Here is a 21,705-nt window from a genome sequence, read left to right on the forward strand (position 1 = left end):
TTGCCCACAGTGTTGCCTCCAGTACCGTTTTCATGAGGTTAAACCACACAAATGTCTGGAGCCGAGGTGCAGGATCTGTAATGCTGATTTAACCCCGGGGTCTGAGCACCAGTGCTTTATTCAGCCGGTTAAAAAGAAGCCGCCGCACAACCGGTATGTCTTTTTTGATTTTGAATGTCGGCAAGAAAACAGGGTCCACGTTGCTAATTATATCCACTGTATTGATATGTTGGATCGTGAGTGGTCAGCCAGCGGTGAGAGTTGTGTCAGGGATTTCTTTACACGATATCGCGGTCCAAAATACCTCAATTACACATTTTTTGCACACAATGCTAAGGGTTATGATTCTTACATTTTGATGAAGTATCTGGTGGAAAATGGAGTGACCCCAAAAATAATAGTTCAGGGTAGCAAGATCATGTGTTTCACCGACGAAGCTTTCAATCAACGTTACATAGACTCGTTAAATTTCCTCCCCATAAAATTGAGCGTTTTGCCTAAAGCTCTGGGTTTTGAGGCTCAGAAGAAAGGTTGGTTCTGCCATTTTTTTAATACCAAGGACACTCAAAATTATCGAGGGTCCTACCCGCCCGCCTCTTATTACGGGGTTGATACTATGATGTCTCATGGGAGGGCGGAATTTTTTAAATGGTACAATATGGTTAAGGGAGGTGTTTTTGATTTCAGAGAAGAGATGGCCGCTTATTGTAAAAATGATGTGGTGATCCTTAAAGAAGCCTGTGTGCATTTCCGCACTGAGATTATCAACACCTCAGGTCTCGACCCTTTGCAAAGTGTGACCATAGCGTCTCTCTGCATGAAAATGTATCGGGCCAATTTCTTGCAGAAAAACACTATAGCGGTCACCACTTCTGACAAAATAACTTTTCGACTGTCTCCATACAGTGGCTGGAATACCTGAGTGTCAGGGATAACATCTTCATCAGACATGCTTTAAATCAAGGGGAAGTCAAAATGGGGCCTTACTACTTAGATGGTTTTAGCGACGTATCCGGGATGCGTACCGCTTATGAGTTTGCTGGCTGTATTTACCATGGCTGTCCGCAGTGCTTCCACCCAAACACCTTTAACCCAGTAACACAAATACTCTGAGGTGATATGTACTATGATTTCCAGGAACGAACTGAAACTTTAAAAAACACCTATGGTTTGAACGTACTGGTGATTTGGGAACACGAGTGGACGGCCCTGAAGCAGCAGGATGTGGGGGTACAACGGTTTATGGAAACCTTGGACTTTCCTGAATGTCTAGAGCCCCGGGATGCGTTATTTGGTGGTTGTACCAACGCCATCTGTTTACATTATGATTTAAAGGAGGGGGAGAGAGTAGATTACTATGATTTCACCAGTCTGTACCCTTTTGTCAACAAGACCAAAATTTACCCGGTGGGTCATCCAACCATCATTTATCGTGACTTTCTCGAACTCGGTCATTACTTTGGTTTGATCAAGGTCACCATGTACCCTCCTCGCGAGCTGTTCTTACCCGTGTTGCCTTACAGGTGTTCGGGAAAATGTATGTTCCCTCTGTGTAGAACGTGTGTGAAAACTGAAAATCAGACTACCTCTTGTCTGCACAGTGATGAAGAGAGAGCGCTGATGGGTGTCTGGAGTAGCATTGAGCTTGACAAGGCGGTGGAGAAAGGTTACAGAGTCGGTAAGGTGTATGAGGTTTGGCATTTTTCTGAAAAATCTGATACTCTTTTTGTTGATTACATTATGACCCATCTGAAAGGGAAACAGGAGGCCTTGGGCTATCCCTCTTGGTGTGTTGATGCCGCGGACAAAGAGCATTAAGTTCAGCAATATTTTGAAAAGGAAGGGATCCGTCTAGAACCGGGGAACATAACTGTAAACCCCGCCAAGAGACAAATGTCCAAACTGATTTTAAACAGTCTGTGGGGTAAGTTTGGGGAAAGAAATAACCGTCTAAACACAACCTTGATTAAAACCCCTGAACAGTTTATAGAATTTATGTTTTCCAAACAACATGCTGTATCACACTTTCAGTTCTTAAATGACCGCGTGGCACAGGTCCAGTGGAGGGCCCCTAAAGATTTCCCCACCAAACAGGGTAACATTAATGTTTTCATAGCGTTTTTTACCACGGCTTACGCCCGGCTTGAACTGTACAACTTAATGGATCAGCTGCAGGAACGTACGCTCTATCATGATACTGACTCTGTAATCTTTGTCACCAGACCAGGGGATTGGGTCCCTCCCCTCAGGGACTACCTTGGGGAGTTAACGAGCGAACTAGATCCTCAAGACCACATAGTGGAGTTTGTTTCAGAGGGTCCTAAGACTTACGCATACAGAATGGCGGTGGGTAAGTTAAGGGTTTCACTATGAACCATTGTAACAACAATCTCATTAACATCAAGTCTCTGACGACCCTGGTACAAAGTTTTGTAACCGAGAAAGAAGCGCCTCCTCGTGAGATTATTACTGCCGGAAATCAGATCTATCGCAATAAAAAGGGGTACACGTTGGAAAATAGTTCACTAAACAAACGGTTCAGGGTGGTGTACAATAAAAGAGTGTTGAAAACTGATTATAACACTCTGCCTTATGGATATTAGCGGCAGTTTTGATAACAGACTTCAACACCCTTTCTCCTGTATTATAGCCGGTCCCTCCAATTTGGGTAAGAGCTATCTTATAAAGAACATCATAGAAGATGTGGAAGCAACCGTGTCCCAAGCTCTCGACAACATAGTGTGGTGTTACTCTTGCTGGCAACCGCTCTACGATGATTTGGCTTCGGAATAAAATAATCTGAAATTTGTGCAAGGTCTCCCCGCCTCGTTGTGTGGCAATGACTTGTTCCCACCCGGTCAAACTAATCTAGTGATCCTTGATGACCTGATGGAGCAGGCCGGTGACAACAGTGAAGTGGAAAAAGCCTTCACAAAGTACACTCATCATAGGAATTTAAGTATTATTTATTGAGTTCAAATATTTATTAATTAAAATGCCAAAAATATAATTCCGTTAAAATACCCCAGAGATAAACTACAGGTCACTGTCTTGGCTCGTCAAATGTACCCTAACCAGACCAAGTTCTTTTTGGAGGCATTTGAGGACACCACCAAAAAACCCTACGGGTACTTGATTGCGGACTTAAAAGCACAAACCTCAGAAGACTTTCGCCTCAGAACAGGTTTGTGCCCGCCCGATTGGCCGGCAGTGTATGTGCTAAAGAAAAGGAAATAAATAAGAATGTCTGTTCGGATTAAAAGAAATCTGCCGCTTTTGCAAATGTTATTTGAGGGGAGCCCGTGCCATAGGAAAGCTGTGCTGGCAGCGACCCCTTCGGATTTGATCGAGACCCTGTGTGAAATAGCTTTAAACATCTTACGCGGTAATATACCCCTAAGCCCTTCTCAACATTCTAAACTCAAAAAACAAAAAGCTGTTATCAAGATCATCGCTAATAAGAAGTATTCTATTAAAAGAAAAAGAAAGAAGATGAATCAAACCAGGGTTTTTATTGGCCCACTCTTGAGCATAGCCGTGCCTTTCCTAACCAGTCTTCTAGCTTCCAGAGTGGGTTAATAATGGAATATGCTCAGAAAATATTTTTGATCCCTCAGGAGCAGCTTGAGAAACTGAGAAAAAATGTTGTCGGGCCAGAGCCCATTAGACAAACGGCCGAAAACAACCTGGACTCTGAAATGAAAGCTATATTGGCCAGGGCCGATTTAAATCAGTATTCCAAAGCCCAGTTGTATAGCAACACATTACAGCGCTACCTCTGTCTGGTTAGACAGGGTGAAAAAGATCAAAACACTTTAACTTTAACCATGGTCTCTCAAGAAAATGGTTCTGGGGCTGATGCGGGGGTTACGGTTGATAAAGATGTTGCGGTGACCGACCCTGTTGAGAGTTCAGAGGGAGATGTTGTAACTGATGTTTTGAGAAACATGCCTGACAGAAGAAAAAGACATGCGGAATATATCCTGCACAAAATGGTTCAGAAACCGCGGGTAAGGCTTGGAATGAACAGGGTGAATTTGTTTTTAAAGGACAACTGATCAAAGGTTCACACGTTTGATTTGTTGAAGAGTGTCACTAGCACTAATAAGGTACCCGCTAGTCGCCGACCTGTAGGCTGGAATGCTTTCCTACATGCGATGGCCTGTCTGAACATGCCCCAATCAACAGTTCCTAACCAGGAAACGCGACAAAAAATCAGTCTGTGTAAAGAGCGGGAGACTGATGTGACTCTGACATCTCATTACTCTTACTGTGCCGAGCGACTATCCTCAGGATCTAGCCACCATTGTGAAGCTTATTAATCTCGTGTTTTTATTTGTCCCCCCTGTAAATAATGACCCGACAAACAATTTTTTATTTTTTTTTCAAATGTTGTACATTTATTTATAACATAACCCATGCTTTGTATAAGAATTGTGTTAAATAAAAACTAATGATTCAAAGGCTGTTTTCATTATTTTTTCACCTTAACACGCATGACATCTTTTAAAATCCTTGCAAGAACACCCCATCTGTATACATGGTTGGCTAGGGCCGTAAATCAATTTGTTATAAGGGGGGGTCCACAGTGTCCTGACAAACTCTGCCACTTTTTTATCATTTTGTCCTAAATCCTCGCTGTACAAGGCCTTAATATTGGGGTATGACCTTCCTTTAGATCTATGATATAAGAAAAACACACAGTGTTGACCACAAGTGAAGGTCTGTAGACTTTGTACTTGATAACCGCTGTAAATGGTTTCTTGGCAGTTGTTGAGCAGAAAGTTATTGATCTTCCGAGGGAAAGGTCTGAAATCCGGGGGGTTTCCATAGGAATCAAAAAATTCACCACGGTGGTCCTCCCTTAGATAAATAGCCAGCCAATGTTCTCCGGGCATATTTTTAGGGTGTGTGTTGATTATGTACATTTCGGGTAAATTCTTGATCTTAAATTTAGGCAGCTGGTCACAGGCATAGACTCCTTGAAACAGTTTCCGTGAGCAGGCCATAGCATTCATGATGTGGTTGAGCTCTCTGGTGTTCATTTTAATAATAATCATACAGAACAATTCTCCTCTGGTTCACCTCAATAATGTTGTCAAACACAGCATACACGACCATATTTACAGTGCGTGGTAGAGGCTGCTTGAAACGCATCTCCAAACGCATATTGCCCGTCTTCACCAGCGAAAAATGTTGTCCACACTCTTCATCAGGGGTCAGGTTGAAGCCGTACAGTGCGTAACCGCTGCAGTATTCCTGGCGATCGATCAGCAGAGGTTGATCCTTGGGATGGCGACCCGTAGCCAATACTGGACTGTAATATTCATGAACAGCATTGCCGTTTTCAAAGTCAGGTTGAAAAGGTCTGGATGGAACCTGCACCCCATCGACGTACAACGCTATAAATTCCGCGTTATAATGTTTAAAGTTAAAGGGATCATTATCCATGAGCCCAATAATAACCTGTTTTGGGAGTTGTCCTAGAAACAGATTTTCCTGGTTCATCACCCGCGTCCCTGCGGGGATACTGTGGACTTTCATATAGACTCTTTCGATCAGGTACTTGGCGTTTGCCGTCATTAACGCCTGCGCATGTCCTAGTTTAACCGCCGGGGAGACGGACACTTTTTTCACAAACAGCGAGGCAGATAATATGGTCAGTTTATATTTTTCAGTATCAGGGGTCATCAGACAAAAAGCATTTTTATTACGGATCATTTTAATTTTAATGTCTACCCCATTGAGCATGAGTTTTTCTTGGAAAAATATGTCTGCATGAATATGCCCCATTAGCTCAAAGGTCCGCCCTTCTGTTGAAAAGGCTGCTCTTTTTTGCAAACCCTGATAGAGTCCCTCTGGATCCTTGTCGTCCATAGCTCCCAGGGTGTCTTTGAAGAAAAGGCCTGGGCTGAACTGTTTGCTTAGGGTCTCCTCACTATAATTAAGGATACACTCCATCATGGCTCTATAGGGGTAAGTATTGCTGCTATGACTAATGAGCCGATCTCCCAGGGTCACATCCACCTGTGAAAACATGGTGGCCACCGGGTAATTGATGACCCCAACATTGGTTGTCTTCTCGATTGCATCGCCATCCTTATCAGCCACTTTACAGTTCATTAAAATAAATGTGTTATTCAAATCAATATAATCCTCGCCATTGCCTGCTATGAAAAACTCCAGAGGGGCCGTGTCTAAAATTACTGAAAGAGGTGGAATCTCTACATATATGCTCTTATCTATACTCGTTTGAGTGTATGGAACTGTAAACAGATCCAGTTCTGATTTGACGCATTCTTCTGATAGACTGTGGACAAAAGACAGGTTTAAAAGATGTATCCTGAGGCTCTATTTGTCTTTCTTTGAGACTTTCTTTTGCAGGTTTTTTCTTGTGCTGCTTCCTTCTCCGAGTGTTTCCACGATATGTTGGAGAATAAGTGATTCTCCGTTTTTTGTTAGCCATGGATCTTCGTCGCCCTGGTGGACACCTGCTGTTTCTTCTTTTACCCCCACTCCTCGCCATTACCATGAGACCCGAACCCTCCTGATGCTCATGGGTAGCTGCCCGGTTCATAACATTGGTGAACACGTCACTAACAATGTTTTTAGCCGCTGATTTCAAGTGGGGTCTGGCTATAGCAAAGCCTCTCTTAAGCAGGGGTACGGCCATTCTAAAGAGACCATGAAAGAGCCCTCCTAGACCGGCTCCATACATTGTGGGGGCTCCTAAAAAACCAGGCAAGCCGTTCCCTGCTTGCATCTTGTAATAATCCACATAGGTGCTAGGATCGACATAACCCCTCGAGGTATCCATTTTAATAATGTACGCACTGTTTCAGGGGTCGAAAATGTAGTTTGACAATAACTTTACCGAAGAGTAAGGGTATGTTGATATTCTGATCCGATTTTACTTCGATCGTGATGTTGTCAAAGTGGGTCTTTGAGACTGGTACGTAGTGCGGCTTGTCATAAGTAATTGTGACCATGTCATTGCTTTTACCTTTAATAAGTACATTTCTCAAAAGGGGGACATAACTATCCCCGACCCTCTGGTGGGTTATGATATCCGTATACACATAAAGAGTGTAAAAGCCGCCCCTGATGTCGGCCGGGAAGGGGGCCACCACTTCTGAGAACATGCTCTCTGTGTCAGAATAGAACCCTAATATATGGCCCAGGTGGTCGCTGGTTTGAATGCTAACACCTAGTTTTGACACATGTTTTTATTAGGGTTGTAATATAGCTTGAGGTCGGGGTTGCCTTCTGTGAACTGTTTATTCATCTCATCTAGTATTTTATCCACGTTGTCATAATAACCTCCTTGTATCGTGAATGTCCATTGACTCTTTTTAACATCATCAAAAATGGCGAAGGTGGCATCCTTATCTTGTAAAACAGACCAAGTGTAAGGATACTGTATTTCCGCCAACCCCACTTCCCACGACCCCCTTAGATCTATAGATTTTCCAAATTGTACCGTGTAACTGGATATTTCATTTTTAGGATATATATCGAGAGAGGCTTTACTGGGTAGAATCACGTAGAAGCCTCCTAATTCCAATCTTGAGTATTGAAAGTAATGCCCCCACCACACCCGCAGTCATGTTGTTATAAGGATTGAATATCGCAAACCTGTTGTTCCGGGACCCAACTATTGAACATTTCAGGCCATCCTCGCCATTTCACCAAGACATATTTTTTCCGGTTCTGGGTTTTTTCAGCTAATATCTTTTCAACTCTGTATACAGTGAGGGAAAAAAGTATTTGATCCCCTGCTGATTTTGTACGTTTGCCCACTGACAAAGAAATGATCAGTCTATAATTTTAATGGTAGTTGTATTTTAACAGTGAGAGACAGAATAACAACAAAAAAATCCAGAAAAACGCATTTCAAAAAAGTTATAAATTGATTTGCATGTTAATGAGGGAAATAAATATTTGATCCCCTATCAATCAGCAAGATTTCTGGCTCCCAGGTGTCTTTTATACAGGTAATGAGCTGAGATTAGGAGCACTCTCTTAAAGGGAGTGCTCCTAATCTCAGCTCATTACCTGTATAAAAGACACCTGTCCACAGAAGCAATCAATCAATCAGATTCCAAACTCTCCACCATGGCCAAGACCAAATAGCTGTCCAAGGATGTCAGTGACAAGATTGTAGACCTACACAAGGCTGGAATGGGCTACAAGACCATCGCCAAGCAGCTTGGTGAGAAGGTGACAACAGTTGGTGCGATTATTCGCAAATGGAAGAAACACAAAATAACTGTCAGTCTCCCTCGGTCTGGGGCTCCATGCAAGATCTCACCTCGTGGAGTTTCAATGATCATGAGAACGGTGAGGAATCAACCCAGAACTACACAGGAGGATCTTGTTAATGATCTCAAGGCAGCTGGGACCATAGTCACCAAGAAAACAATTGGTAACACACTACGCCGTGAAGGACTGAAATCCTGCAGCGCCCGCAAGGTCCCCCTACTCAAGAAAGCACATGTACAGGTCCATCTGAAGTTTGCCACTGAACATCTGAATGATTCAGAGGAGAACTGGGTGAAAGTGTTGTGGTCAGATGAGACCAAAATCGAGCTCTTTGGCATCAACTCAACTCGCCGTGTTTGGAGGAGGAGGAATGACCCTAAGAACACCATCCCCACCGTCAAATATGGAGGTGGAAACATTATGTTTTGGGGGTGTTTTTCTGCTAAGGGGACAGGACAACTGCACCGCATCAAAGGGACGATGGACGGGGCCATGTACCGTCAAATCTTGGGTGAGAACCTCCTTCCCTCAGCCAGGGCATTGAAAATGGGTCGTGGATGGGTATTCCAGCATGACAATGACCCAAAACACACAGCCAAGGAAACAAAGGAGTGGCTCAAGAAGAAGCACATTAAGGTCCTGGAGTGGCCTAGCCAGTGTCCAGACCTTAATGCCATAGAAAATCTGTGGAGGGAGCTGAAGGTTCGAGTTGCCAAACGTCAGCCTCGAAACCTTAATGACTTGGAGAGGATCTGCAAAGAGGAGTGGGACAAAATCCCTCCTGAGATGTGTGCAAACCTGGTGGCCAACTACAAGAAACGTCTGACCTCTGTGATTGCCAACAAGGGTTTTGCCACCAAGTACTAAGTCGAAGGGGTCAAATACTTATTTCCCTCATTAACATGCAAATCAATGTATAACTTTTTTGAAATGTGTTTTTCTGGATTTATTTGTTGTTATTCTGTCTCTCATTGTTAAAATACACCTACCATTAAAATTGTACACTGTACACTGTCTTTACACATAATAATGTTTTGTAACTCGGCTTCATAAAACGTTCCTTCTATATCCTCCCCGTCATAGTCTTTTAACTGGTACACGGGGGGGTCTCTAGCCAACTGCTCAGTAACTGTAAAATATTCATCAGAAAATGTTTGTTCATAACCTTTGGCAAAAGTACTCCGTAGCTTTGAAACGCGAACCACATCACCAATGTTGAACTTATAAGTAGTTTTTCCCTTCTTAATAAATGGTCCATATACATTTTTATAGACCTTAAAATAATTACTTTTATCAACATCTATAGGCTTCATTTTAATACTGGTGTGATACCCTTGGTTGTAAGCCTCGATAAAATCCTGAACTTTATCAAAATACTTGAACGTGTTGACCGCTGTAAAATATCTCCACATTTTGGTCTTTATGGTGCGGTTAAACCTCTCCACCACCGATGCCTTAAGCTCATTACCGGTGGTGAAATGATGTATTTTGTGTCTCTTCAGTAGATTCTGAAATTCTCTGTTGAGAAACTCTTTTCCTTTATCAGTCTGCAGTTTTTTAGGACACCGACCCAATATATCCTCAAAGGCCCTTGTCACCGCCCTACCTGTTTTATTATGTAGAATGCGAGCCCAGGCATATTTCAATAACACGTCAATACACATCAACATAAATTTGTGACCATTGTTATGTTTTGATAAATTTGACATATCGACTAGATCCATTTGCCATTGTGAGTCTATGTCAGTTGCATATACGCGGTTTCTTTTAAAGTTAATCCTGAGAGGTTTATGTAAGGTATAGGCATCTTGTTCCCATAACCATTCTGAAACAACCACATCATTAGCCTTCACTCCTGTCTCCGCGAGTCCTCTTTGAAAACCCTTCTTACCCGCCAAACCCCCAATCTTGGCTGGGTTGTAGTATAGTTCCTGCATTTGGGGAGCTTGCCGAGTCATTCTGTCAAATAAAAACACAGACCAACACTATGCGCAAAGTTTTTATACAAGGTTTTCATTCAACTTCAGGAGGGCAGATACCCCTTTTTAGACATTTGAGAAAAATATAACATACACAACAATTTTTTCTACGGTCCAGACAAAAAGAAATCAGATGATTGGTTACTTGCTTCTTTATCTTGTAGGCACACACCTCAGTTACATAAGTAAATAAAACAACAATATGGGCTATTTTAAAAGTAAACAGAGGTGTATTAAACATGCTCAGTAAAAGGTCATACAGATGTTGATGAAATGGCCTAATATCATTCTTGGCCCCCTTGAGTGCTTCATCCCAGTGTTCGTACCCCCCAGTCTTTGTTACAGCAGCCATTAACTTTTCCAGGTTTGAAAGTTGGTTCTCATCAATGGTTAAATCTGTAGAGAAAAGGCTCGCGTTGGCTACTTTTTGTCAAGCACATGGTGTAATAGAGCTCTCAGGTTAGCTGCAGACTGTTGATGACTGAACCAGTTGCAGAAGCAGTCCAGAACATTCCCCATGTTCAAAGTCCCTTAGTTCAGGTCAGAGTCTGAATCAGTGGCGTAGAAATCAAATTCTTTGTCACCGTTCTCAGCTTTAACTTCTTTACGGAAGAAATAAGCTTTTAGCTTGCCAGCGGTTTTTCTACTCGGCTCATCCAGGTCGTTGAGCAGCTGACCAAGTTTCTCTATTATAAACAGCTCCTTTTTCAGCTCCAGCAAAATCTCATCTATGATTTTCTGGACTTGCCCCGGGGTGACATGTAGGTGGGAGACAGCACCTTGATTAGCGCAGGTTTCAGCCACGGTTTGTTCACTCTTCTGTAAAACACGTCGAAATAGAACTGGAAATAGTAGCGGTCTGGTTCAAACAAACAGCTGTGTCTCAACTGACTGGGGTGATTCACTTCACAACCCAGACAGACTTCTTTCAGAGCTCGGTCAATGAGAGCATTCAGAATATACACCAGGGTGCTTTTAACCACTCTGCTTACTTCGACACGTACCCCGGGCATAAATCCATCGTCTTCATCATGCCCCCGGGACAGTTCGATGCTCATTGGGTTGCCTGGTGGTTTGTGGGGTGTTTCTACATCCATTGGACCGACTCCCTCCTGAGATGCACAGACAGTAGACAGTTCAGCAAAATCGGGGCCCTCCAGGAGCTCCAGAGACTGGGGCTCACCGAGACTCATTTGGACATCCATAGCACAGCAGGCTGTTTTGTCCTGAGGGACCGGGGGTTGAGGGCATGGAGGGTAGCCGTAGTTAGAGGGTTCCGGAGTGTATACAAAATCTGGGGAATAGAACCAGGGGAGATCCCAGGTTTGAAGAGGTCTGTGGAGCTTGTCGACGTCCACAGCTTTCGGGTAAGACATTCTCTTTAATTTTAAACCATGAATGAAGTGTTGCGCCTTTTATACTATCTCTTCACTACGTCATGACAGACCACCCTCTTAGAAGCCCCTGAGGCGCCAGACCCCGCTCCAAACCCCCACAGGTCGTCTGTTTTATCGTCGTCATCGTCCTTCAAGGGGGATATATAATCCATAATCCATCATATTCTCCTTCTAACAGAATCCAGTTCCGAACATTTGATCAAGATGTCAAAACCGTCATTTATACAGGTTATCACCTCTTTCAAGAACGGCCAGTCCAAGCCGTCAAACATGATTTCGTTAACCTGTTTTTCTGGCTCCTCCACAACCCCTTCAATAGGGTTTTTAATCAGGGTCCTCTAAAACCTTGCGGTCGGTAGTTATCGATAGACTCCTCACCACTCTACCGTAAATCTGCAAGCTTTCCCATTCACACCTTTCAAAACCCTGAGTCGGAGAGCCCGTTTCGGGTTCTCTTGGACCCTCTTGCAGCTCTTCTAGAGCCTTATCCACAAGACCCAGATCTCTCCAGACCATCACCTTCAACCAGTCCTCATAAGAGTATTCAATTACAGTCTCAAAAGGTTCCAACGTACCCTCCTTCTCTCCCAAAGCCAAAAGCTCCACTCCAACATAACCGGGCTCCCTTTTAAAGCGGTAACCCCATTGAGCCCCACAGAACAGCACCCAGGTGCGCTCAATCTTCAAATCGGTGAGTGCAGGAACCCTTGCCCGGGCTTGCTTCTTGCGGGGTTTCACGTTGATGTCGCTGGCCATGTTGAAGAAGCTGGATGTTTCAGATGCTGAGAATTAAAGCGGTATTGCCTAAAAGCAGCGCAGGTTCTTAAATAGAGAGGAGAGTTTCGGGGGCGGTTCCTTCAGAGGATAGGGGGGGGGGGGGTTATGGGTGGCCTTGTTGTTCAGGGTTTTATGGGTGTACACTTTCTGCCAGATATGACGTAGGAATAATTAAGGAAATAACTCTACCTAAAATCACGCCCCCCAATTATGACGCAGGAATATTAATATGTTAGGTCATAAGTCATAACAAAATAGGCCACGCCCATATGACCCTACTATCTACTATTGGTCCCATAATACAGCACATTCTTATGTGTGTGTGTTTTTTTCGACACCTGACACAACAAAGTAATCATATTTCTTTTTTTTTTTTTTTTAATCAAAATTAAAAGTAAGGATTGTGTTTTTCAATATTTGCACTGCAAAAAAATCCACTAGTTGTTGACAATATCATGTAAAATGCAATATTCAGATGAGCTTCATTGCTTCAGATTGCAATTCCAAGTCACAGAAAGTTGTTGGTTTTCTATATAACACTTCAGTGCTGCTGTAAAAGTATTTCTATAGCTCATCTCAAAACAGAACAGTAATCTTAACTGCCTGCCCCTTGACCTTAATTATCGTCCAAATGTGCCTGCAGTAGTCAAAACATGAGAGCTAAACAGCATACATTTTATTGTCTGTTGTATATTTATAATTCAACTGTGATCATGGATGATTATTATTATTATTTTTTTATTATTTTTTTTGTATTATTTTATTTCTTGGCAGATGCCCTTATCCAGGGCGATTGAGCTTCTTCTTTGTTTGGTGTTTGTGTTTGGTTTAGTTAAAGTCGAGACAACAGTTAGAGATGGGTCTGGTGCTTTTTTTCCATTGGCTTAGGCATTGGCATAGGAATCCCACTGTCATGTCGTATTCATCATATACTGGAGAAAAACAACCCGTTCTTCCCAGTAGATCAAATGAAGATCCAACTGTTCATTGATAATTGAAATCTGCTCCCAGGAGCCTAACTCTGGGACACACCACAGCACTGAGAACAGATCCCTGTTGCTTGGGCTCACCCCACTCACAGTGCTGGCAGGTGAAGGTGCTTGTTGGCAGCCCAGCTGGAAGAGCAGCATTGAGGGAGACAGTTGAGATATGAGCACAGCCTCCCACACCTGGGTCCACTGCCTCCTTGGACTGAGAACAAACACAACAACAATAACAGACTCTCACACACAGCCACTGCTGGGGACTGCTGAGTGCACCAGTAGGACTTGTCACCACTGAATCCAACTTATGGGTCATCTAGGGGCTTTTTGTGACAAGCTGTGTAGTTCAGTCATACTGAAATGGAGAGCAGAAATTGCATCATACAAGCCTTTGTATTTAAATTTTGAGTGGGGATGCAATACAAATAAATACAATAACAAGATAGGTTGAGGTTGTAAGTGAAATTAATTTAATAAATTAAAGTTTGTTCGTTTTTTGCTTTTGATATCTTTCTTTTTGTTTACATTTACTATATATTTTGCTTTCAGTTGTTCAGTTGTTTTTTATTGTTTGTTTTTTGCTTTCACACAAAAATATTCTTGTTACGTTTGCAAATTTATTTGTCTTGTTTATGATGTTATTAATTTTTATTTCAATACAAGGCAGTAAAACGATGTCTAACTGTATGTTAATTTGAACCACTGTACATTGTTAAATAGAGAAAAAGAGCAAGAAAAACAGAACAAGAACTATTCAACATACTGGCCACAAGAGGGAGACTCGTGCCTAGCTGTGCTCTAGCATGTCAACTAAAAAGCAGAAACCATTATGTAAAGCCAACCAAAATAAAAATAAAGGAAAAACAAAAGAACTCAGGTATTCATGGAGGTTAGCATATAAAGGATGATATCATAGCTAAATTAGTTCATTTGACATCTGACATGTATGGGTGATACCTGTTACAAAAATTCCAAACATATGAGAATGACCATCCTGTGAATCTCCAGCATAAAACAATAACATAGGTGCAAAACTACAAAAAAATGAAAAATTATATGCTGGGTTCCTGTTATATGATTCAGAATCTTTTCTTATTTTCTCCACCTCTAAAATCTACAGCTTATCATTAACCCCTTGATTACCCATAAAATAAGATTCAGCTGTGATTTAATCAGCAGCCCACAGCAGTGCTGCCTGTGGTTGTGTGAGTGGCTCTTGCTGCCGTGCTTGCGCTCAGTGTGAGGCGGCAGTGAGCCCGGGTGTGGGAGGCCTTGCTCTGATCCTGATCACGTTGCTCTTCCAGCTAGGCTGCCAACAAACACCTTCACCTGCCAATAGGGCTCTAAATTCAGGGCTGCTGTGTGCCAAAGCATCACACAGGTGGAATTTACTGAAAAATTACAAACTCTGCAGAGAGAAGAAACCGATTAATGTCAGTTACAACAATAATTATTTAATAAAGGAAACATATAGCTCAATTGTAAGCTATTTTCTAAGTGTAAGGAGACCATGACCTAATTTGTTTTTTACCCAAGTTGTAGTTTGACGAGGTTCAGTATCTGAATATTTTGTTCTAGCACTGGTCCTATTTGACCCTTTTACACTGAACTAAGATAAGGTGATCAAACAATAAATGTATTTATAAATAGTTGACAAGGGTATTTTAATAATATCTATATATGTGGATATTTGACAATGATTCCACTTTCTAGCTATTCACAACTTCCTTTGACTGCAAAGATGTACTACAAATATAAACAATAAAAACATTTCACACCTTTTGTGATATATATGAAAAACAGGTGTTGTTGCAATTATTCAATTTTATACAATTCATTGTCACCTCGTAGTGCAACATATTTGGTCAGTGCTTTACACTGATCTTAATTTAATTCAAATGTTCAATGTTAAAGTGTTCTGGATGAGAGACCCCTTTCCAGGCCATGATTTTCAAGAGGAAACCCTGTATTTTTAAAGTAGAGGCCTCTTCCTTTTACAAATAATAATTAAAAAGAGCACATCCCCCTGGGAATCATTGTTTCATAGTTCACCTTCATTTGAAAGAAGCCTATTGACAATGTTTCAGATCATTTTTGTGTAAAATAACAATGGATGCTAATAAGAAACTGGAAATAAATAAATGGTTCTGTATTTTCAATGTATATATTTTTTTATTGTCCTTGAGTCTACCATTATATATTATATATATATATTTTATATTGTATTAGTATATTTCTTAGCAGATGCCCTTATCCAGGCATATATCATATTATTTTTAAATATAATTACCTATTTAGACAGCTGGTGGGTTTTCTGGAACAATTTAGGGTAAAGTACCTTGCTCAAGGGTACAACAGCAGCAGCCCAGACCTGGGATTGAACCCACAACCCCCTCTGCTCAGAAGTGCAGAGCCCTAACCATTACTCCACACTGCTGCCTCTCCAACTGTGTATGATCTGTATGTGATTATCATCCATTATTTTAAATTTCATGTGTAATTTGAGTAATTTAATGACATCGTGTCATGTGCAAAAAACATCCCCTTACTTTCCTTTGTGTTTAAGGGACATACAATTAACAATGTTCCTGGCTTATTTCTCCAATTCTTAACATGTCCCTGCCTGCACATTTTAATAGCTTTCCTGGTTGATTGTTTCCTCCAGGTAAATTTTGCCATATATAAGAATAACCAGTAAATATAATATAACTATTATTTTCTTTGCTGTACTCCCTCCCACTTTAATGTTCTCACTTCTCTCTATAAATCCCTATATTATTTTTTATTTCTCCCTGACTGTCTCATCTTTATTAAATAATGAAGGTATATTCATGGCTCTATTTCTCTTTCATGTTTAGTAATTTTTTGTATGGAGTAGAGGAATCCACTTGCAAGCTTCATGGAAAATCAGGTATAAGAAGACTTGACAGAAACGGAGATGTAACTATTGGAGGATTATTCCCCATCCATATCAGAAGAGATGTAACTGATGAATCATTAAAAAATAAACCTGAATTCTCAAAATGTGAAGGGTAAGTAGTACCTCGGGGTGAATATGTGGATTTTTTATTTATCAGCAGAATTTGCTACATCTTTGCAGATTAGAATATGTAGAATCTGAATAGATGAATGGATGAATTCATACAGTAATACATTTTTAAAAGTAGCAATAATTAAATAAAACAAAAAGGACTCTATTAGGTAGAAAGCACACAAATTACAATCACTCAAATACATGTGATAACTTGTTCAAAGGACAAATACATTACTCAGTGACAGCCTCTGTAAAAAACATAAATCTTAAGAAGAAACAGAACATGTAATAAAAGATAAAGGAACTCAAATGCCCTTGCAGATTATACTTCAGGGGGTATCGCTGGGTCCAGGCAATGATTTTTGCCGTGGAAGAAATCAATAACAACACAGAACTTCTCCACAACATCACACTGGGTTACACCATCGCCGACACCTGCCTGACACAGCTGAGTACCCTGGGGGCGGCCATGGCGCTTGTGACAGGAGAGAGGGACACCGTGTCTGGCTTGGGGTGTGGGCAAGCTCCAGAGGTCCCAATCATTATTGGGGATGCCAGTTCTTCTGGATCTATGGTTGTTGCCAGAACGCTGGGAGTCTTCTCTATACCCATGGTGAGATGATGTGCCTGCAGGTTGTCTTGCATAAGAGAATGTCATTATGAATGCCTTAGCTCAGGAACCAGTAACATTTATTTACTACATTGAAATAGGTTTTGGAAAATTATTTTCGACCGTGTTGAATATAACCCTCTGAACTCTGTATGCGTTTTACAGCTGAGTTACTATGCATCTTGTGCGTGTCTCAGTGACAAAAATAAATTCCCAGCATTTTTCAGAACAGTTCCGAGTGATTATTTTCAGGCCAGGGCAATGGCCAAATTACTGAAACTGTTTGGCTGGATGTGGGTTGGAGTGATAGCAGGAGATGATGACTATGGGAAATTTGGAATACAGATATTCCAGGAAGAAGTGAAAAAGTTTGATGTTTGCATTGAATATTCTGAGATCATTCCCAGAGTGTATTCAAAGAAGAAAATTGAGAAAATCATCAACACGATAAAGCAGTCTACAGCCAAAGTCATTGTTACTTTTGCCATTGATTCTGATGTCCACTCTGTGCTGGAGGAAGTTGTAAGTAAAAACATCACTGATAAACAGTGGGTGGCTACAGAAGCCTGGATTACTTCCTCACTGGTTTCAGCCCCAAGGAATCTGCTCTCCCTGGAAGGGACTATCGGCTTTGCACTGAGAAAGGCAGAAATTAAAGGTCTGAGGTCATTCCTGTGCAGAATTCACCCTGAATCAGACCCAGCTGATCCGTTCATCACTGAATTTTGGGAAACAGTGTTTGGTTGCTCTCTGGATAAGAGTATGAGTTCTTCCCCAACACCACTATCATCCAAGCCAAAGTGTACAGGAGTGGAAAACTTAGAAAGCGTCCAAAGCACATATAATGATGTCTCACAATTAAGAGCAACCTACAATGTGTACAAAGCTGTGTACGCAATAGCACATGCTGTTCATGACATGCTTTCCTGTAGCCCTGGAGAAAGTCCTTTCAAGAATGGATCATGCCCAGACATCAATCACCTCCAGCCATGGCAGGTATGAGTTCATCTACAGGATACCAGGCTGAGTTTGACCACAACAACAATAATGCAGATTAAACTCTAAGCATGAACACAATTCAATGTATGAATGTTTTACATATATTTCCCTCTACAGCTTGTTCATTATCTCAAGAGAGTAAATGCTATAACCCCTGTAGGGGAGGAGGTATACTTTGATGAGAATGGAGATCCAGTGGCGTTGTATGATATTATCAACTGGCAGAGGGAGGCAGATGGCTCAGTGAAATATGTGAAAGTTGGCCAGTTTGATGCAGCAGAGGGATCTGAGAACGAGTTTGACATTGATGAGAAAAAAATACTTTGGAGCGGAGGTCAAAGTAAGGTAATGGCTAGATAGGTGTTGTTGTGAAAAGGAAGTAGAATGATGTTTGCTGGAGGCACTGTAGCCTGTGAGTAGATTGTTTCACATGGAGACACAGACAACAAATCTTGACAGAATAGAAAGATGTATAGTCACATTAGAATTACCATTGATCTTGTGAGATGTACTAACTGTAATGTGGTCCGGGATGTTTTGTTTATAATCGAGTCCACAGGAGCCCTGTCTCAGTGTAACAGGTGTTTGGTTTCACCTCTCAGGTTCCTCGGTCAGTGTGTTCTGAGAGCTGTGCCCCAGGTACATGGAAAGCTGTTCAGAAAGGAAGGCCAGTCTGCTGCTTTGATTGTTTGCCCTGTGCTGATGGAGAAATGAACAACATCACAGGTACACTTCTACTGAGCAGCTGAACTATCATCTCCAGTTGTGCTTTTGACATTATGCTGAAACAGAAACATAACACTTTTATTATTCTTCTCCAAAATTGTAAAGTGTTTGGTGTTGTTTTTTTAGGTGCAGTCGAGTGTAAGAAGTGTCCGTCCAGTTATTGGTCAAATGCAGAGAAAACAGAGTGTGTCCTGAAAGAAACTGAATACCTGTCTTTTGAAGAGACCTTAGGAATTATCTTAGTAGTGATTTCAGTGTGTGGAGCTGCTATTACAGCTTGCATAATCGGCACCTTCTTTTACTTCAGAGACACACCCATTGTGAAGGCCAATAACTCTGAGCTGAGCTTCCTGCTCCTGTTCTCCCTGGTGCTTTGTTTCCTGTGCTCGCTTGCTTTCATTGGCCGGCCCCTGCCCTGGTCCTGCAAGCTGCGCCACACAGCGTTCGGAATCAGCTTTGTCCTCTGTATCTCCTGTGTTCTGAGTAAGACTGTTGTTGTGCTGATGGCTTTTCGGGCCACACTTCCTGGCAGCAATATCATGAGGTATTTTGGTCCTCCACAACAAAGAGCAGGCATTTTCTGCTGCACGCTGGGGCAGGTTCTGATCTGTGTGCTGTGGCTCACGCTGTCGCCACCTTATCCATCACAAGACCTGGGACAGAGTGCCAAAATTATTCTGCAGTGCAGTCTGGGCTCTGTGCTTGGGTTTGCCTGTGTTCTGGGCTACATTGGCTGTTTGGCCTGTGTGTGCTTTATCCTGGCATTTTTAGCCAGGAAGCTTCCAGACAACTTCAACGAAGCAAAGTTAATCACTTTCAGTATGCTCATCTTTTGTGCAGTTTGGATCACTTTCATACCAGCCTATGTTAGTTCTCCAGGAAAGTACACAGTTGCTGTAGAGATATTTGCCATTTTGTCGTCCAGCTACAGTCTTCTTGTGTGCATTTTTGTCCCGAAATGTTACATTATCTTGCTGAAGCCTGAGCAGAATACTAAAAAGCAGCTGATGGGTAAAGTGGTGGTCAAAAGCAAGTATTGAAATGTCTGTACATTTAAATGATTAAACTATATTGTATATGTGTGTATTGTTATGTATAATTATAGCCTGTTATCTCTAATGGATGGAGCAGTAGTACAATTTGTTAGATTTTTAACTTGTTTCATATATAACATACACATTTTTCCTTTCTATGGTCAACTTCTGAACATATTAAAGCTATTAACATATTTTCAATGTTGGATTAATGATCATTTCAGTTAACTATGGTTTTTGTGGAACCAAATAATATTGTTATCCAAGGGACCACTGTATTGACCATGGTTTTACTCAAGTTTAGTTTCTTAGCCATATATAAAAAGTTTATTAAACCTGAGATGCATTCAATTTTGAAGGTATTATTGGATGGTTATTGAAAACGAATTAATCTTTTTGAGGTGGAATGTTATTGCTTTGGTCCTCAAATTCTCAGGGCAGCCAAGTTGCTCTGTCAATTCAGTTTCATAAAGCACATTCTTACGTGTGTGAATCAACTGATACAACATCAAACTAATCATACTTCTTGTTATGTATTTTTAAATATAAAGATATTTTTTACAGATCAATTAATTAAAGAGTAAGAATTGTGTTTTTCAGTATTTGCACTGCAAAAGAGATCCACTAGTTGTTAACCATAGAATGTAAATTGCAATAGTCAGATTAGCTTCATTTGCTTCAGATTGCAATTCCTAGTAATAGAAAGTTGTTGGTTTTCTATGTATAACACTTCATTGCTGCTGTAAAAGTATTTATCTAGCTCATCTCAAAGCACAATAGTATTGTGAACTGCCGCACCTTGACCTTAATTCTTGACCAAATGTGCCTGCAGTAGTTAAAATATGAGTGCTAAACAGCACACATTTTATGGTCTGTTGCATATTTATAATTCAACTGTGATCATTGATGGCATTGGAGCTGCTGCTGAGTGAGTGTTTGGTTGAGTTAAAGTCGAGACAACAGTTAGAGAAGGTGTTGTTTGGTGTGCTTATTACATTTGCGTTAAAATCCCACTGTCATGTCATATTCATTATTTTCCTGGAGATATACAAGCCGTTCTTCCCAGGAGATCAAATGAAGATCCAACTGTTGATTAATAATTTAAATCTGCTCTCAGGAGCCTGTCTGACCTGCTGTCTGAGCACAATACCATTGTCCTGAGTATTAGAATTTAAATAAATAAAAAGAAGAAATAAATAAAAAAAGACTCTGGCTCAATATCTTGCAATATGTCTTTCATTATCAATAATGTTAACTGTAATGTCAGATTATGTGTGTCTACCCCAATAAGAAGACATTTGCTCTTTTTATTTACACTACAGTGACAATCGTATGGCTATGTATCAGATGTAATCAACTACTTGGGACCTCCTTGGTGTAAAATATTTAAGATGAAGTCATATATTATATAATAACTGATTCACAAATACTACATGGTATACTGATCATGAATGTTGTACAGAAGAACAGACTAAATATTAATAAGAAAAAGAAGACGAAGAAGATTTGATTAATCATTTTGAATGAATTCCTAGTAGTCAGTATCAAGCAAGTGAAGTGGATATTTCCCTCTTGAATATTTCACACTCTGGTGTGATATTGTATGTAAAACAATAATTTTATATAAGAAAATGTTTTAAATAAAAAGAATGATTGGAGTTTATGTTAGAGAGCAAAATGTTTTTGAATGCTTTCTCTTTGTGCTTCTCTCATCTAAATGAAAATCCCCAATTAATCATTTCTTTATGCTCGGATAAGATGACAATAAAACACACAAAATAATATGTTTTTCTCATATAAAAACCTAATATAAAAATGTATCATTATACAATATAAGTATTGTAAAGTGATAGGTTGCGAATGCAACCCCGGTTATCTGAAAAATCAAGCACTGCCCAAGGGGG

The 21,705-nt window shown here is 40.9% G+C and overlaps 2 protein-coding genes across 2 annotated transcripts in view; one reads left to right on the forward strand and one right to left on the reverse strand.

Annotated features, from left to right (window-relative positions):
* The window catches only part of LOC136753943 (vomeronasal type-2 receptor 1-like), a 35,379-nt gene extending 22,985 nt beyond the window's left edge, over positions 1 to 12,394 (reverse strand). Inside the window, exons 1-4 of the mRNA XM_066710320.1 lie at positions 12,214 to 12,394; positions 11,246 to 11,535; positions 10,919 to 11,060; positions 10,568 to 10,637 (exon numbers count right to left, since the gene is read on the reverse strand). Coding sequence (XP_066566417.1) covers positions 10,568 to 10,637; positions 10,919 to 11,060; positions 11,246 to 11,535; positions 12,214 to 12,394 — 683 coding nt within the window. The remainder of the gene's footprint in view (positions 1 to 10,567; positions 10,638 to 10,918; positions 11,061 to 11,245; positions 11,536 to 12,213) is intronic.
* Positions 12,395 to 12,571: 177 nt separating this feature from the next.
* Positions 12,572 to 19,807, forward strand: LOC136753944 (extracellular calcium-sensing receptor-like). Its single transcript, XM_066710322.1, has 7 exons — positions 12,572 to 12,576; positions 16,754 to 17,045; positions 17,208 to 17,590; positions 17,642 to 18,038; positions 18,159 to 18,386; positions 18,644 to 18,767; positions 18,894 to 19,807. The coding sequence occupies exons 1-7, from the start codon at positions 12,572 to 12,574 to the stop codon at positions 19,805 to 19,807; spliced, it is 2,343 nt and encodes a 780-aa protein (XP_066566419.1).
* The last annotated feature ends 1,898 nt before the right edge of the window (positions 19,808 to 21,705 follow it).

The sequence above is a fragment of the Amia ocellicauda genome, chromosome 7 (assembly GCF_036373705.1).
Source record: "Amia ocellicauda isolate fAmiCal2 chromosome 7, fAmiCal2.hap1, whole genome shotgun sequence".
NCBI classification, from domain to species: domain Eukaryota; kingdom Metazoa; phylum Chordata; class Actinopteri; order Amiiformes; family Amiidae; genus Amia; species Amia ocellicauda.